At 34.5% G+C, this 19,900-nt stretch overlaps 1 protein-coding gene across 1 annotated transcript in view; it reads left to right on the top strand.

The window, feature by feature from the left end:
- CARPB (Carbonic anhydrase-related protein B) overlaps window positions 1-19,900 on the top strand; it is a 424,717-nt gene that overhangs the window by 299,384 nt on the left and 105,433 nt on the right. Inside the window, exon 5 of the mRNA XM_073972303.1 lies at window positions 3,551-3,763. Within this exon, the coding sequence (XP_073828404.1) occupies window positions 3,551-3,763 (213 nt within the window). The remainder of the gene's footprint in view (window positions 1-3,550; window positions 3,764-19,900) is intronic.

Genomic DNA, 19,900 nt, shown 5'->3' with positions numbered 1-19,900 from the left:
ATTTGAATAGAATTTCGGACTTCATTCTGGTTCCTGTACATCTCTATTTTTTCACACTCCTGCTTTTCCATCTCCTCTCTTCTTTTCTCCCGATTCTACGGATTGTAAAGGTGACCTATATGCCGCATTTTTCTCTTCGGTAGCAGCACGACACTCCTGATCATACCATGGATTCCTTAGTGGAGGTCTCTGGTATCCAAGTATGGATTTTGCGGCTGTTTGTATGGAGTGGGCAATACTTTGCCATTGCGCTGATATGTTATCGGGATGAGGAGTGCTTTGATTAAGCAATTGGGTTTGATGAGTGAAATATGCTGTGGCTATCTGTTGTGATTGCAGCTTACCGATGTCTAACTTTCGTGTTGTGTCTGTTCGTACTTTGTTTGCTACGTTTAACCGGGTGCGTACCTTTGCTGCAACAAGGTAGTGGTCCGAGTCTATGTTTGCACTTCGGAATGATCGTACATCCAACACGCTTGATGCATGTCCTCCATCTATCACAACGTGATCAATTTGATTTCTTGTTCTTTGATCTGGCGACAGCCAGGTGCCCTTATGAATATCGGGATGCTTAAATCTAGTACTGTTAACTACCATGTTTCTTGCAGCTGCAAAGTATATCAGCCTCATACCATTGTCAGATGTTTCACTGTGGAGACTGAATTACCCGACTGTTGGGCCAAAGATATTCTCCTTTCCAATTGTGGCATTTAAATCGCCTAGTATAATTTTAATGTCATGGGCAGGGCAACGGTCATAAATTTCTTACAAGCGCTCGTAAAATATATCTTTGGTCTGTTCGTCCTTGTCTTCAGTGGGAGCATAAGCGCAAATAAAGCTGATGTTGATGAATTTTGCTTTTAATCGAATCATTAATCATTCACTGGGGTGAAGCAGGAGACCAGGTGTTTTAATCTCCGACCAACTACAAATCCGCAACCAAACTCATGCCCTGTGTCATCTCAGCTATAATACAGCGCGTCACCTTTAGGTGTTGTTGTGACGCTTTTCATGTTCAATCGTTAGAAATCTATAGACCAATATTCTAGAAAAATTATGAGATAAATTTCACCTTCACAATTTTGACCTTGAAGATGAAGTATGTCTTTTATGTGTTAAAAAATTTTGTTCTTTAAAATGAGAGATAAAACTTTGCCTCCGTGAGTGAACTAAAATTCCTATCGTTAAAGAAGATATGAGCCTGAAAAATTGCTCCCCTTTTACATCAAGACCTCACGCCTTCAGTGGTCTATAACCGCGAAAGAAAAAGTGACAGGAAACAAGTAAAAATTATCAGTCGGCTTTGCCGACAGAAATATGCCCTCAGCCAATGTGAATTGAAACTTTCATCTACGGACAGAGCGAATGTATTTAGGGTCTTTTCAGAATTTTGTGGCCTTTTTACACATTTTAACTTACAGACAAAAATGTGGATTAGGATTAAAGTTCAAAAGTGTTGCGGAGCAGGTACTTGAAGGAATGGACCGACATAGTCCATTATGAAAGTTGATCTTATTTTGGGAGTCATATCTTTTCGATAGATATCGCCGCCACTAGCCATTTCAGTAGGCCATCGTATAACATTTGGACCAGTATACCAGGAAGCATGAACTTGTCCACGGAAAACATAATATCGCTGTAAACAGGACCACAAGCATTGGCATACATTTCCAAAGTATCTTCGAACAGACCCTATACTTTACTTAAACAAAAATTTTGAACTTTTGCAGGGAAGGACAGGACCAATATGTGCCATTTTAGAAGTTAAACTAAATTTGGACAAAATATTAGATTACCCAAAGTTTGGACCAAATTGGTTACCCCGTTCAAGAAAGTGTATCATGCATACCATTTCAGTAATTTTTTTTAAATTTTGGGTGGCAGTACTGGAATTTGTGGACCGGTATTGCCCATCTTCGGACTGAAACTAAGTTTGGACAAAATATGACGATGGCCAAATTTCGGACCAAATCGGTTGACCAGTTCGAGTGCTATAGTGCGCTCTAGCCACTACACATGACGCCACAGGGATTTTTACAACTTTGGGGTTATTTCCTCAGGGAGTAATTACTTGCCCCTGAAAAAACTTGCACCATCGTAAAGGGGGTCAGTGAATGCAAGTTGCTTCAAAAAAATCAAAGTGATCCGAGAGCAGGCCCTAAAGTGAACTTATCCGAAATTTTGTGTAGGAGGTACCCGAAGGAGTGGATAAATATAGTCAATATTCGAACCTGCTCTATACCTGGCAGATATATTAGGATGTTTAAAGTATAGACCAAATCGGTCACTCCCTTCAAGAGTTTTTGTGTGCACAATTTTTCCGAACATTTTTTAACTTTTGTGGGTTTGGTATCTGAAGGAGTGGACCGATATGGCTTATCTTTGAGCTTAAAATAAGTTTGGACAAAATATTGTGATGGCCAAATTTTGGATCAAATCGGCAGATCCGTTCGAGATTTATCTTGCGCTCCAAGAACTACACACGGTGTTGTAGGTTTTTTTTGCAACTTTCAGGCTATTTTGTCAGGAAGTATTTACTTGCCCCTGATGAAGCTTGTACCGCCGTATCGGGGGCAGTGAATACAAGTTGTTACAACAAAGCGATTCGAGAGCTGGTCCTAAACTGAACTTTTCCGAAATTTTGTGTTTGAGGTACCCGAAGGAGTGCACCGATTGAGTCCGTATTTCAGGATATGCAAAGTATGGACTAAATCGGTTACTCTTTTCAATAGTTATCGTGCACCGATATGGTCCATCTTCGAACATAAACTAAGTTTAGGCAAAATATTATTATACCAAAAATTTTGTTCGAATCGGTTGATCCTTTCGAGAGTTATCGTGCGCACCATCAGCCAGACAGACGGACGGACATTGCTAAATCAACTCCAAATTGTCTGAAACGGATTTCGGGCAAACATACTTGGGGTCTAAAACCAGTATTTCGATGAGGCACATTTTGCCCTTATGAAAGTGTATGTATGTATGTATATACCCTAGTTAGCATAAATGCTGACGGTATAAAATCGCTGGTACACGTGTCTTCTTATTTTCGGACTTCTTTTACGCTGCGGTGTCAGAATATGGTTAATTTTCCATGACTCAGAAATTATTCAAAATTAAATATAGAAAGGAGGACGACAATAAGAAATGTGGGGACAAAAACATGCGTAGCGGTGTTTGTCGTCACACCGCTCATCGTAAATTGGTCTCCTACTCCAACCTCAAAGCCCGGTTCTTTGTCTAGACTTCCTTATTATATTAGAAAATAGCTATAATAAGACATGTCATACAAATAAAACAATATTTACCTAAAATATCCCTTTACCTTCTAAAATGTGTTACCTTAAATTGGATTTAAACGTGACAATAAAAATGTAGTCATAAACATAAAGACCTCATTTAATTAATTCGTTTCCTCTGAAATATCTCGTTATATAATATTTAATTACAAATTAATTTCCTTTAATTAAATTCGTTCGTAAATAAAAGAAAGCATTTCATTCTTTTTTTTTTCTTTCATTCACTTTCATGTTATATTTCTTTTTTTCAGATAAGTGGTTTAATCACAAACACTGGACACAGCGTCATTTTCACAGCGGGTAATGACACTGTCGCCAATTATGATGGCATGCAGACGCCAGTCAATATCACAGGTGGTCCGCTGTCATATCGATATCGATTTCATGAAATTCACATACACTTTGGTCTGCATGATCAATTCGGTTCAGAGCATAGTGTTGATGGTTATACATTTCCTGCAGAGGTAAGTCAATTTTCCATGTTAATTTAATTTTGAAATAAATTTAATTTTAATTCTAAATCAAGGCAAACCTTTATTGTTTGCTATGAGTAAACAAATTTCTGGATTATTAAGTGATTTGTCTTCATTTTTTACTTTTTTGTTTGAAAAATTTAATTTTCATAAAACAAAGCAAAGAAATCATTTATTTGTACACGTTTGTAATATTGTTTGTTAGATATGTAAATATTTCACTTCCTTTTTCATTTCATTTCTGGTTTCTTTACTTTTTTGTGCACGTACAATTGGACTCACACCACTAATGTCATGGTTTTCATGTACAATTGTGTGTGTGTAATGATGATGAAATTGTCTATGAATCAGGGATGGGTAACCTTGATATGGAAATGAGATTTTTTTCTTTAAATTAGTTAGTTTGATAAAGTGCAGATGTAGCAGGTATATTAGCAATCTTCTTAGGGATTATATGTCTACGGTGTTCATTGTTTCTTCCTGTATTGGGGAAAGTACAAAGGTAAAACGAAGATTTAGCGTGAAAATCGTTAGGAATTTTCAATGCTGTGATATAGGTGTAGAATATTTTGATATCTCAAACTTTGGTATAAGAAGAGAAATAGTTATGGCATTTATTACATAAGAGTGTATTTCTTGAAGTAGAGACTTAAAGAATCATTTTTAGCTTCGCATTTTCAAATTTATAGATAGTGCTTTATGACATTTACAGATAAATTTAGCGGCTGATTCTTTTAGCAAGTTTCGCATTGATTTCTTAGACCCTCACTTAGTTTTCAGAAGTTCTCCAAAGGGAAATTTATACTTTTTTCTCCAATTCCGGTCCACAGGTACCGAACCGCCCAAAAATTAAGGATACAGTCAACTACAAAAATGTACCTAAGGTTTCAGTAAACAACTTTGTAGAACATACGAAGATTCTTGAATCGGAGAAAAAAGTATAAAAATCGAATATTTTTTTAGAACCGGTCATAGACATTTCGTATGTCCCAGAATGTTGTTTGCTGATATCTTTGCTACAATATTGTGGTCCATTGTTTTCTTGAGTTTTGAACGGTTTAGTATCTATGGAACAGGAACCGATAAAAGATGATAAAAATCGCATTTGATTTGCTATATTCACCATTAAGAGCCGTGTCTACAGCGTTCGGATTTTCAAGAAAGTTGTTTACTAAGATCTAAGGTACATTTTTCTAGTTGGTTGTTTGCTTCAATTTTGATCGGTTTGATATCTGTAGACTAAAATCCGAGAAAAAATTAAAAGAGAAATTTGACTTTGACAATTTTGACCTTGAAGGTGAGTTTCAATAGATTTTATGTGTTCACAATTATTATTCTTTAAGACGAGAGCTACTACTTTTCCTCTACGAGTAAACCCAAATTCTTAGCTGTTTAGAAGATATGTGCCTGACAAAATGATCCCTTTTGACATCAAGGCCTCAGGTCTATGGGGGCCCATAACCGCGAAAGTTAAAGTGACAGGGAAAAACGCCGGGACACATATCTTCTTATTTTTGGTCTTCTATCACGCTGCGGTTCCAGAATACGGTTAATAAACCATGACTCAAAAAATTGCACTCAGTGTTACAGACACTCTGCTGACTAAAATGTTGTTGTTACTTTTTATTTGTTGTAAATATTCACTCAGTTATTCACTATCAAATACAAGAAATATTCCTGCATCAGATAAAAAATGCTAAAAATTTACTTCATATTTGTTTAAATGTTAAATAAAATCATAATAAAACTGGGCACACTTATTTTTAATTGATAGCGGAGGGTGTGATTTAAATTATAATAAATAGTTTGGGGCCTGGAGGTACATAGCTATATAGCAATAATTTTTCAAAAAAATCAAATTTTATAGTGTTTTTATGGGTTGTAAGCGCTTGTTCCATAGAGTGCATCTTGTAAACTTGGTCGAACTTGGGTTCGATTACACTGGTCAACAGGACTTTTGTTTCAACCGAAGTTGCAGTTGTTTCTAAATGAAATCGGCGAGTTATTTTCAAATCCGGTCCCGGTTTTTCTCCATCAGCTCTTGTTTTTGAGATATAGCTCAAAATCGGGTTTTACGTGTTTAACTCAGACTTTCGTTATTTTCGGATACAAACAAATATTTTTTGTGGGTTTTTCGACATTAATATATTAAGAAGAAGTTGTACGCTCGATGCAAATCGTTTTTGAAATAGTTATGGTGAGTATATATCAAAAAAAAAAAAAAAATAGAAAAAATACGGCGGACCTTGTAAAAATTGCATATTTTGAGTATTTTAAGCTGTAATTACGTCATCGGGGGAAGTCATAGGATCTTCATATGGTACTCCGGATATGCTTAGGGTGTCTACTATATAATCCAGTATTCAAATGTATAATATAAAGTTCATAGCCCCCATGATTCGGCCATAACCTAAAAATCGCCATGAAGACTGCTAAAGGGAAATAATTTACCAGTGATATCATTACCACATAAGCTATTTACTTTTCAATGGCAGTCTTCATGATGATTTTTAGGTTATGGCCCAATCATGGGAGCTATGAACTTTATATTATATATTTAAATACTGGACTATATAGTAGACACCCTAAGCATATCCGCATTGCCATATGAAGATCCTATGACTTCCCCCGATGACGTAATTACAGCTTAAAGTACTCAAAATATGCTATTTTTACAAGGTCCGTCGTATATTTTCTATATTTTTTTTGATATATACTCACCATAACTATTTCAAAAATGATTTGCAGCGAGGGTACAACTTCTTCTTAATATATTAATGTCGAAAAACCCACAAAAAATATTTGTATCCGAAAATAGTCTGGGTTAACCACGTAAAACCCGATTTTGAGCTATATCTCAAAAACAAGAGCTGATGGAGAAAAACCGGGACCGGATTTAAAATTACTCGCCGATTTCATCTAGAAACAACTGCAACTTCGTCTGAAACATTCAACTTTTTCTATTTTGTTGAGCAGTGTTATCTTTTAGTGAATTAAATTGAACTACCTGAATACCAAATAGCCACCTTATGGTTGCAAATATTGTGATAACTGCACTTTTAAAAAATGGAATTTAGCTTGAAATTAGTACAAATTTAGCGGTTCATTTGCATGGGAGCTATATCAAAATATGGGCCTATCTTGATAATTTTTTCGAGGAGGAGTTCTACCCCGGAGACACGAATATACTACATCTATATATATAAAAGTTTGAAATTTTGAGTGTGGGTCGCTGTTGTACGAAAAGTACTAAAAGGTACTAAATACGGTACCTATTGTATTAGGGAAACGGGAAGAGCTAGAATTCTGAAATTAGGAATGAGGGTCACTGATGGAGGGTTAGAAAGATATACCAAATGGTTTTTTTTTTGAAATTCGTACTATAAGTGTACGAAAAGTTACTAAATTTGGTACGAATTGCATATTTTGAACGGATATTGGTAGAATCTTGAAATTTGGTATGGTAATCAAGGTTAGAAAGTAATGTTGATATGTGGAAATGGTTTTTGATTTTCGTACTCATGTGTACGAAAAGTGCTAAATTGTACTAAACATAGTACTATTTGGATTTGGGTGAACGGATACAGCCGAAACACTGAAATTTTGAATAATGATTACTGTCGAAGTTTAGGATTGAAATATGGGAAATTCGTACTCATGTGTACGAAAACTACTAAATGGTACAAAATTTGGTACAATTTGGATTTGGATGAACGGATAGAGTTGGAAACCTGACATTTGGAAATAAGATTACTGTTGAGGTGAAGGGTTGGGTTATGGAGACAGCTTTGCAAATTCGTACTTATGTGTACGAAAAGTACTAAATGATACAAAATTTGGTACAATTTGGATTTGGGTGAACGGATAGAGCTGGAAACTTGAAATTTGGATTACTGTTGAAGTGTAGAATTGAGATGTGGAGGTGGCTTTGGAAATTCATACTTATGTGTACGAAAAGTACTAAATGGTACTACATTTGGTACAATTTGGATTTGGGTGAATGGATAGAGGGGAATCTTGAAATTTGGAATTAAGATTACTGTTGGAATTGTGGATTGACATATGGAGGTGGTTTTGAAGTTTCGTACTTATTTGAACTAAAACTACTAAATGGTACTACATTTGGTACAATTTGGATTTGGGTGAATGAATAGAGGTGGAATCCTGAAATTTGGAATGAAGATTACTGTTGGAGTGGAGGATTGAGATATGGAGGTATTTTTGGAAATTCATACTAAGAAGATACTAAATTTGGTACGATTTAGATTTGATTGAATGGATAGAGATGGAATTCTGAAAATTGGAAATAAGATTACTGTTTGAATGTAGGATTGAGGTAGTTATGGAAATTCGTACTTATTGCGTTCGAAAAGTACTAAATGGTACTAAATTTAGTACAAGTTGGTTTTGTGTGAGCGGATAGAATTGGGTCCTGAAATTTGGAATAATCTTTACTGTTGCAGTATACGATATGTGTACCAGCTGGTACTAAATTTGGTACAATTTGGATTTTAGTGAATGGTTAGAGGTGGAATACTGAAATTATAATTGCGGTTGCGTGGATGATTGAGACAGAAAATTCATACTTATGTGTACGAAGAGTACTAAATGGTACAAAATTTGGTACAATTTAGATTTGGTGAACGCATCGAGCTAAAATCCTGACATATAAAATTGAGATTACTGTTGGAATGTAGGATTGAGATAGTTATTAAAATTCGTACATTTGTACGAAAAGTATTAAGTTTGGTGTATGAGTATAGGTGGAATTCTGTTGTATTATAGTTGCTGTTGATGTGTTGGTTGATGTACGTACCAAAAGTGAACGAAAATTACTAAATGCCACAAAATTTGATTCAAATTGTTATTGTGTAAAGGGGTAGAGCTGAAATTGTGAAATTCGTTATTAGTATAGCAGTTGGCATCTAGAGTGGAGATAAGGAGGAAGTTTTTGAAATTCGTACTTATGTATACAAAAGGTACTAAATACTGCTATAATCAGTTTTGTGAGAACAGATAGAGCTGTAAATGAGTATGTAATTTTTAAAATGTATACCTAATATAAGTACCATATTTGGTACCATTTTGATGTTGCATAAAGGCATAGATAAATTTGGTGTTGGGTGAAGCTGGAATTATACAATTAGTGAGCGAAAAGTACGAAAGTGCAATAAATTAGGTATGGGGCTAAGGAATATAAGTGGAATTCTGATATATTATTTATTTGTTAGGTTCACTGTTGGAGGTAGTACAAAAAGTGTACTAGAAGTAATAAATAATACTAAATATTGAATCACTGGTATTGAGTGAACCGATAAATGGATTTTGTCATGAGGATCACTGTTGAGATTGGAACAGAATATTTATAAAAATCCGCCTTTAAAATGTATGACATGTTTCTTCATTTAACACCATGGATTTTTAAAATACTATTGCATTCATGTTAACGCGAAAGCGGTTTCTAAATAATGCACTGAAACCAAAATGTCAAATATACGTTGAACAAAATTTTTTTGTTTTTATTCTGAACGTTTTAGAACGTACATTTGAAAACGTGGATCTGCGTGAGCACACAGCAAAATTTTTTGAATATGGGTTTTTTCCACTTTGATATCACAAATTCCGAAATTACAGCTGCTTCTTCAAAAATACTCTGTTAATGTGTAGGGGTGCCATAAGATAATTTTTTGTAAATTCGAACTAAAGGTATACGAACAGTATTAAAATGAAATTAAATATCAATTAAAATAGGTAATAGTACATCAACAATTTCAGTGTCCACCATTTTCATATGAAATATTGTTTATTTGCATATTATACCATTTCCGTATAAGAAGTAGCGGGCATTTTGATAGTTGTTAATAAATGTTGGATAACAAATACAAATTCAACGAATCAGAGGGTAACCTAAAAGAAGGCTACATTGAAACATATTGAAAATTTTTGTAAGAAGATTGAAAAATTATTGTAGGAAGATTTTACATGCAGTTGGAACACGGAATGTAAAATTATATCCAAGTCGATTAGAAAGTGTTATCATGATATTCAAAATAACTTAAATCGGTAAGTATGGTTACATGGGGACTATATAAAACATGCACCTATGTCCAAAGTTTTTGGTGGAAATGTTTTGTGGCCACTAGGAACCCTGAGTACCAAATTACAGCTAATTTTCTACGTAAATGTGGCTTAAATCCTCAAAACGCTGAAAATCGGGTGGTATGGGGACTATACCAAAACATTAGCCGATATTGCTCATATTCGGCCCATTATTACCAACAGACATAGACTGAGTTTGTGCAAAATTTCAGAATCATATCTCAATTCTTTTGCAAGTTATTAATTTCGCGCCTCAATATCAGTGATTTCGACCACTCTATGCCGGCCCCTTGGTTGGCTACCACAGTTAACATGCGTTAACCTCATATTCACTAAAAATATCATTACATATGACTACTTCGACAAACAAACAAAAAAGAGAAAAAACAAAATGAAACAATTCCAAGTGCAAATATAAATTTATACTAAACACAAATATAAATGTTGAAGTGTGTATAACTGTGTTTACAAACATTTGTAGCTATGTATGTTTTTATGTCAAATGTCAGACGATAGGTAGGTCGGTGTGAGTTATTTCTGCCGTATAAACCGTGTTTTGTTCTACTAACTGACATTGTGACATTTGCTGTCGTCGTCAATACAATGGTTAAGAGCTTCCTTCATAAGCTGTAACCTACGAACGCAGAGCCCAAACGACCCATAAATGCTTGACAATGTTTACATTGAATCTGCGTCAGTCTTTTTCATTGACTTATGACTAAATACTTATTTAAAGAGAGAGGGGGCTTCTGGAATGTTGTTACGCGCTTTGGCAGTGAATTGTTGCTTTCTGTCATGTTTATGATTTTCCGTTTTTTTAGATTTCTAGGTTAAATATTTATTTAGACAAACGTATGAAAAAAGAGAGGGAGGTGGGAGCGAGCAAGCGAAAGTAGCAAATATAAGACTGGAAGTATATTTGATTGGTAAATGACAGGCAAAGAAAAGGCCATCACATGTGTGTCTGTGTGATGTCCTCCATCCATCCTTTTTTCTACTTGTCCTGGAGCACAATAACGAGTTACTTGTTTGGCATGAGTAAAACGTAAGTGTTATAATAAACGTTGAGTGATTTATTTACACACATTCTGCTCGTAAATCATGTGACGAGGAATGTAAGAATTATTATTGTCATTATTGTTATTAGTCAAGTGGGCAAGAAGCGAGAGAGAGTGGAAGCGAGCATATTGTTCAAGTGGAAATGTTGAAATAACGTCAACATTGACATCCACACACTCACACACTGATTTGTTAGTATTTATATTGGAATGAATTGTGAGTGAGTGCTAACTTCTTTCATTTCCAAATTTAATAAGTTCAGACAGAATTCGTGCCTGATTAAATATTGACTTTCATCATAATTGTAACAAAGAAATATGAAAAGGAAAAAGGGGGAAAAACAGTCATTGAGAGTTAGTTATTCTTTTGTTATTGTTGCCATAGATTTTCTGATTCATAATGTTTTTCTTTGTCAGATAAATGCCGCAAACGGTGGTAATTTGCTACATGACTTTTTTCAATTGTTTAGGTAATCATCGAAATAAATTATGCGAGTAATGATGATAATGAGTAACCGAAATTAGGATAATATCTGAATGAAATGAATTTAAGCGGTTATTTTGGTTGGAATAAATATAGCTGTGTATATTGAAGCCAACTTGATTAACCCACCCTACAACAAAAAAAGCAAATTGTCAATAATTCGGACATCAACCAGGAAAAAAATCTTTACTAAATAATGGGTTTTATTTTTGGTAGTCGTAACTGCTTACAAAACCTGCTACTAACCCATTATTTTAACAAGGGCATGTCCCACTGATTTTCTATTTATTCTGTGACCACTATAATAACTAGTTATTTTGTATCCACTAGAAGCTAAAACAGTTTATATTTCTAAAACAGTTGTTGAGGAATTTGTTTTCAATTTCAACACACTTCATATTTTTATTTTATTTCGTTCTCTGCTGGATTTGATCATGCGAACCTCTGATTTGTAGCCGAACACACTACACACTTGGCCGCACATAGGAACATTAAGAGTTGTTTAAACGTTAACATGTGCACCACCTTCTGCTCTTTATTTTCTCAACAAAAAACTCGAGTGTCGACGGTGGGCGTTGAACACAAAATCTTAGGATTTGTAGTCGGACACACATGCACTGTGCCACAGTCCTATTAACTTAGTAGGGAGTAACATAAGTAGTTATTTTTGTATACATTACTTTGTAATGGGTTACATAATAACTAAAGGATCCGAGTTTTTGCTAGGTATGAACTTAACGACAAAAATATACAAATTTGGATTGAAGCTCAAAATTGTTGGATCCTCTGGATCGAAGGAATGGATCAATATATTCCATTTTGGAAGTGGATCTTATTTTGGGTGTCATTTTTTACAAAAAATATTCCACCAGTCGTTTCAGTTAGTCACCGTATAACTTAGAGCTTTTGAATCACTATATGAGGAAGCATGGACTTGCCCACGAAAAAAAAAAATAATACCGCTTTAAACAGGAGAAGCAAGGGTATAAATTTCCATCGGATCTTTGCACAAATCTTAAACTACACTTACACTAAAATGTTATACTTTTGTGAGGGAGGTACCCTAAGGCGAAGACCGATACGGACAATTTTCGAAATTAAACTAAATTTGGACAAAATATTAGTAGATCCAATCTTTAGACCAAATCGATTGCTCCGTTCACGCATAGAAGAGATATTATAGGAGCAATCATCTTCTATGAGCAAAATACTGTATTTTAAAAATTTGAAAATATATATTGTTGTTTTAACCATATATTTTGTGTCAGGAAACATAATGGTACACAATATATTGTTGCACCAACAATATATATTTTCAGATTTTTAAAATACACTTTTTTGCTCTTAGAATATGATTGCTCCTACAATATATCTTCTCTGCGTGTTCAAGATAATCGTGCTATCATTTAAGTTTGGAAAAAATATTACAAAGGTCAAATTTTGGACCGAATCGGCTGATCCGGTCAGAAAGACCGACAGACAGACGCACGGACATTACTAAATCGACTCCAAATTGTCGGAAACCGATTTCTTCCGAACATACTTGGGGTCTAAAACCACAGTTTGCCTGTATGAAAGTGTTTTATTGACCCTATTCTAACTCCACAGTGTGATAAAACGTCAAAAAAGAGAAGACACGTGTCTTGCCGTTTTTCCTTGTCTCATCAACTTTCGCTGTTATAGGCCTCCAAAAGTTTGAGGCTTTGATGTAAAAAGGGGTCATTTAGTCAGGACTATATCTTCCAAACCGTTAGGAAATTTGAATTTATCTCAGAGGCAAAGTTGTAGCTCTTGTCTTAAACAACAGAAATTGTGAACACTTATATTCCATCAAACTTCATCTGCAAGGTCAACATCACCAAGGTCAAATTTCTTTTAACATTTTTTCTCGGATTTTGGTCTACAGCTATCAATCCGATCAAATTTGAAGCAAAGAAGCAACTGCAAAAATGTACCTCAGATCTAAATAAACATATTTCTAGAACATACGAACTATGTATAGACGATTCTTAAAGGTCAAAATAGCAAAGCAAGTGGGATTTTTATCCTGTTTTCTCTGGTTCTGGTCCACAGATACAAAACCGTTCAATATTCAAGAAAACAACCAACTACAATAACGTAGCGAACGCATCAATAAATAACTTTCTGGAACATCCAAAATGTCTATGAACGGTTCTTTACGGTAAAATTAGCAAAAATCTTTTGAAAATATTCAATTTTTATACTTTTTTTCCGACTCTGGTCCAAAGATACCCAACCGCCCACAAATAAGGCATACAGTCAACTACAAAAATGTACCTTAGATTTTAATAAACAAGTTTCTAGAACATATGAAGGTTCTCGGAACGATTCTTCAAGCTCAAAATTCGATAATTTTAAATCATTCTTCCCCGTTCAGGTCCGTAAATGACAAACCTTTCAAATTTCCTTGAGTTTTTAACAGTTTGTTATTTCCAAACCTGAGCAGGGGGAATGTTAAAAATAATTTAATTGTTCGTGAATTTCAGCCCTGAGAATCATTCCTAGAATCTTCATATGTTCTAAAAAGTTGTTTACTAAAATCTTAGGTACATTTTTGCGTCGAATTTTTGGCGAATATTGTAGTTGGTTGTTTTCTTGAATATTGAACGTTTTAGTATCTTTGGACCAGAACCGGAGAAAACAGGATAAAAATCCCATTTTTTTTTACTATTTTCACCTTTAAGAATCGTCTATACATAGTTCGTATGTTCGAGAAAGATGTTTATTGAGATCTGAGGTACATTTTTGTAGTTTCTTGTTTCCTTCAAATTTGGTCGGGTTCATAGCTGATGATGAAGTTTGATGGATTATATGTGTTCACAATTTTTGTTCTATATGACAAGAGCTACAACTTTGCCTCTGAGATAAATTCAAATTTCCTAACGGCTTGGAAGATATAGTCCTGACTAAATGACCCTTTTTACATCAAATCCTCAAACCCTTGGAGGCCTATAACCGCGAAATTTGATGAGATAGGAAAAAACGGTGAGACGCGTGTCCCCTTTTTTTGGTCTTTTATCACGCTGCGGTGCACAGTGTTGCCGCTTCCATACAAAGGTGGACAAAAATAGAAGGAGTTGACCTAGGTTGATGAAATTTTGCACAAGTACTTTTAACGGCATAGGAATGAAAGATTTCAACTTTGGTCCATATCGGTTCAGATTTGGATATAGCCCCCATATATATCTTTCCCCGATTTTGCCATAACTCGGTCAATTTTGATCGAGAAGCCCTAAAATTTAATATGTGATACTTTTTTAGGCCGCTGAGTAGCTCTACCGATTTTCACAAAAATCGGTTCAGATTTGGATATAGCCCCCATATATATCTTTCCCCGATTTTGGCATAGTTCGGTTAATTTTGATCGAGTAGCCCTAAAATTTAATATGTGATACCTTTTTAGGCCCATGAGTAGCTCTACCGATTTTCACAAAAATCGGTTCAGATTTGGAAATAGCCCCCATATATATCTTTCCACGATATTGCCATAACTCGGTCAATTTTGACCGAATAGCCCTAAAATTTAATATGTGATACTTTCCTAGGCCCCTGAGTAGCTCTACCGATTTCCTCAAAAATCGGTTCAGATTTGGATATAGCCACCATATTTAAATTTAATTTAATATGGGATAGTTTCCTGTGTGTATTCAAGAACGTTTTATATAACTCATTTTGTTTGCATTATTTCTGTTCTGGTTTATTACGCAATATTATAAAAGCACCCTATGAATGGAAGAGAAAAATTATGCGGTATTGAAGTGTTTATGGGTTTTGGATTGCTTTTTTATTTAAATTTTATAACCCCTTAAGAGGATTGTGAAAAATTGGCTGCGATATGATTGTCTACAGTCCGAATCCACTTATGTTTTGTGCGTAGAGACACAGGCTATTTTTATTAATATTGTTCCTTTTTTTACACATTATTATAAAAGGACCCTATGAATGAAACAGGTATGTTATATAAACGTTCATTCATTGATTTTATAGATTCAGGTATAGTAAAAAACAATAACGTACCATTGAGTGGGCGAGAGCCATGCGGTTGTGTGCACTCGTGAAAGAAGCATGTTGCAAAAATTGTTCAAAAAATTGTTGTAACACTCGATATTTGCGCATATTTTGTGTTTTTTTTTTTATTTTCTTATAGTATTGTCGGTCATCTGTCGTTCCACGTTTATAGAGTTTCATTTGGCCTATATATTTCCTCACATTTTGCCTAAGACGTAAGCAGTTCTAAAAAGTGTTTTTTTTTAATTTTCGATTTTGTATAAAAAAATTTTAAAGAAGGTCCGATTTCAGGAAAACTATACGTTTTAGACAAAAAAGTTATTTTATAAAAAATGCTTAGAAGGTCTCAAACATGAAATTTTCATAGAAAATTTTATGTTTTCTTGCAAAAAAATTCGACTGTAAGTGGGTTAAGGTCACCATTCATTAAAATATTTATATATATCAGAAGGTTGCAGGGATGGGCAGAAAGTTTTTGTACATTTTTATTTGAAAGAGATGTCCAATTAACGGAAAACAAGAGCTGAGGTGGCAATCAAAAGATCTGCTCTACTAAATAATAAGAATATAATTTTTTTATTAAATATAAATTTTGATTTCTTGATAACGGTACATTGGCCATGTGCAGTTGATATCAACTTTTTGTACTAAAATTTTATACTTATAGCCCACCCATCAAATCCCCATCCAAAACTTTTAATATTATCAACTAACTTTTCAGAAAATGTTATTTTAAAGATTGTCTAATTTTCATATGATTACCGCTTTAGATTACCTGGGAAATATTTTTCATATTTAAAGAGCTATAACTTTATTATGGATGCACATATCGACAAAATTCTTTCAGATTCGTTGTATGGGATGTGTTTACTGTAAGAAAAAAATCATAAACATATGTAAATTTAACATCACAATTTTTGATTTTTGTCCACGCGGCAACACTGTGCGGTGTCAGAATATGATTAATCATTTTCGTGTAGCACAGTGTAACCAAAAAAAAAAAAAAAATACCACGCCATTACCATGTGCGAAATATTGTCCTAATAACAAAATGCGTGTTTTAATTCGATTCGGTGAAAAAAGTTTCCGCACCCACTGATATTTCTAAAGCCCTTTTAATATTTTTTCTTTAAAATAATAATAAATTTGCTTTGTTTGAATAAATATTTATAGAAAGCGAATACGATTCTCACAGGTAAGGTCATTAAAAACAGTTTGTAACTTTCGTGAATCCGTTGCAAATTACCACATATTCTCTTGTCCGATAGGTACAATAAAAATAAACATAAAATTCGCGAGTTTATAAAGGTAAAGAAAAATTGCAATATTATCAAAGGCGCATTAAATGCTCTGAAATATCGCTATTTGATTAACTAATAAAATTAAATGATGCATTTCTGAACGTCAATGCATTTGGTGCGGAAACTTTTTTCGCGATAGTGAAAAAATGACATCAAGAATCAAAGCGATTCGAAAGCAGGCCCTAAACTGCACTTTTTCGAAATTTTGAGCGGGTGGTACTAGGGATACGCAGTGAAATGCAATAATCGGTTTTTCGATTATACGGTTTTTGTGAAAAACTTAAAAGAGCAAAAATAAAAGTCTCTCCTAGTTCTCTAGGGAATGTTCATAGGAAACATTCTATAACCTATTTTCGAAACAAGTGAGAAAAGGCTATAATCGGCACGGGGCCGACTATGTGATACCCTACACCACTACCTCTGTGAATAATCTTTTCACTCGAAAACATTTCTTTTATGGAGATACGAACGTTTTCACCTATCTGGCTTTTATACCAAATGACTTAAGGCGAACTGAACCAAAATAATTAATATTTAATTTTATATTTGACTACTGTCGACATCACCAACATCAATATGCTTCTACTCTGTGAGAAAATTTCATGATGATCCGATCAAAATTCCGACCTGTAGTGTGATTGCAGAAAAAGTGGAAAAAAGGATGCATTAACGACTGTTGCGATATCTCTATTATTTGACTACCTACGCCAACCTACTTTGCATAATTTCAAAGATGGGATTTTCTACTTTCTTAGTCAGGCTTTGCTTTTAGAAGGTCCCCAATCAAAGGTGTGATATCCGTCATTATTATTAAAATCGCAAAAATGAGAAGTTGGGTTTTATTAGCGACTATTGCGATATCTTCGTTGTTAGACCACCTACGACAACCAACGTTACATTGTTGTAAAGGTGATATTTTATACTTTCATTGCCAGGTTTTGCTTTTTATAGACCCCTTATAGACGTTGAGATATTTGCTTTGGAATAAAATGTTGACTTTTTCTCCAAATAAAGTTTTTGCTCATTCCGACCCCTAAATATTATCCGACCATCATCAAAATCAATAGGATTCTTCCTCTGTGAGACCCTCATTAACCCTCGAAATTTCGTGATGATCCGATCAAAATTGCGCCCAGTAGCGTGATTTTCAAAAAATGGAAAAATGGGATGTATTATCGAATATTGTGATATCTCCGCTATTTGGTCACCTACGCCGACCTAGTTTGCATCATTGTAAAGGTGGAATCTTCTACTTTCATAGTTAGGCTTTGCTTTTGGAAAGTCCCCAGCCAAAGCTGTGATATTCGTCATTATAACTAAAATCACAAACATGAAAATTTGGGTTTAATTTGCGACTATTGTGATATCTTCGTTGTTTGATCACCCACGAGAACCTACTTTACATCGTTAGAAAGGTGATATTTTCTACTTTCATTGTCAGGTTTTGCTTTTGGTATACCCCATATAGAAGCTGAGATATTCGGTTTGGAAAAAAACGTTGTCTTTTTATCCACATAAGTTTTTTGCCCATTCCGATCCCTAAATATTATCCGACCATCACCAAAATCAATAGGCTTCTTTCCCTCCGGGACCCCCATCAACACCCAAAATTTCGTGACGTTCCGATCAAAATTGCGACCTGTAGCGTGATTACAAGGTTTAGATGGACAGAAGGACAGACGGACGGACGGACGGACTGACGGACGGACACACATAGCCAGATCGACTCAGCTCGTCGAGACATTCATTTTGATATATATAAGTATGGGTCTACGATCATTATTTCGATGCGTTACAAACTTTTTGGTCAAAACCAACTTATAATACCCTCCCCACATAGTGGTGTAGGGTATAACAAAAACCTATACTTATACATATCTATATTGAAAACGAATCACACGGAGGCTTAAATTGTTATAATTATTTCAATAAACCCCCGAAAAAATTAATATTTGTATATTTATAATTGAAACCAAATACATTTATTCAAGGATAATATTCGTAAAATCTGCAGGACGACAAATCAACCGCAAATAAAACAAAAAAATGGAAATGAAAATGAAAATGCGCAGCAGTATGTTTTGCACACCTGCATGTTTTGTGGTGATTAAATTTTAACCACAAAATCTGTCTAAAATTACCGCAATTCTCATGTTCAATCAGGGATAAATAGATAAAATAATGTGTGTGCATATTTTTTCAGCTGCTTTCCGTGTGATTGTGCAAATATTGTGGTTTAAAAAAAATAAATAAATGCATACGCACATATGATTAAGTGTGTCCTTGCGAAGAAATTTGAAGACTATAAAAATAATGATCGTAAAAATGTTCAAAGACTATTTCCAACACATTCAATCTAAAAATGGATATACAGATATTGTAATCCAAAGAAACGAAATAGTTTATGAGATGTATTATACCACTTTATAATTCTATTTTATAATTAATAAAACTCTATATAATAGAGTACTACTTATATCCTTAATTTATAGGGAAAATCGTTATTTTTAATAGAAGATATGTGGCCTGTCACGGTGCTCTTGAACCAACTTTATATGAAAGGAGCTTTAACCTGGGAAGTTTTTGCGGATTCTGAAACTACAATGTTCATAGATGAGAAAAATCGAAAAACAAACAAGTAAGAACGGCGTTAAGTTCGACCGGGCCGAACTTGTTATAGCATCCAAAACAAGTTGTATTGAAGTAAAATGGAATAATTAGTTTCCTTTCGTGTATGAAGAAGACTTAATACTAAATTTCAACAATTTCGGTAAAACATTGCGAGGCACCATTCTTTGGGGGCTATTTCAAAACGTCGATCTATACCGACAAATTTCTGACGGAAAGTTTTTAGGCTCAAAGAAGACTAAATACCAAATTTCCTATATTTCGGTAAGAGAATGTGGCTAAAACTTAAAAAATACCGAAAATCAAGAAGTACGCTTCTATGGGGATATAGGCAGACGTGGACCTATACTGATAATACTCTTCTGGAATATTTTATAACTCTTGGAAGAGGAAATAATGAATTTCAGCCATTTCGGTTGGATATTGACGTCACAATCTTCAGTATTACAAAAATCGGGAGGTACCGTTCTATGGGGGCTTTATCGAAACGTGGACCTATACCGACGAATTTTAGTCAGAAATGGGGCAA

The sequence above is a fragment of the Musca autumnalis genome, unplaced genomic scaffold (genome assembly GCF_047663935.1).
Source record: "Musca autumnalis isolate F117 unplaced genomic scaffold, ASM4766393v1 scaffold_3, whole genome shotgun sequence".
Classification (NCBI taxonomy): Eukaryota; Metazoa; Arthropoda; class Insecta; order Diptera; family Muscidae; genus Musca; species Musca autumnalis.
The sequence above is the reverse complement of the archived record's forward strand: the minus strand, read 5'-3'. Positions and strand labels throughout refer to the sequence as shown.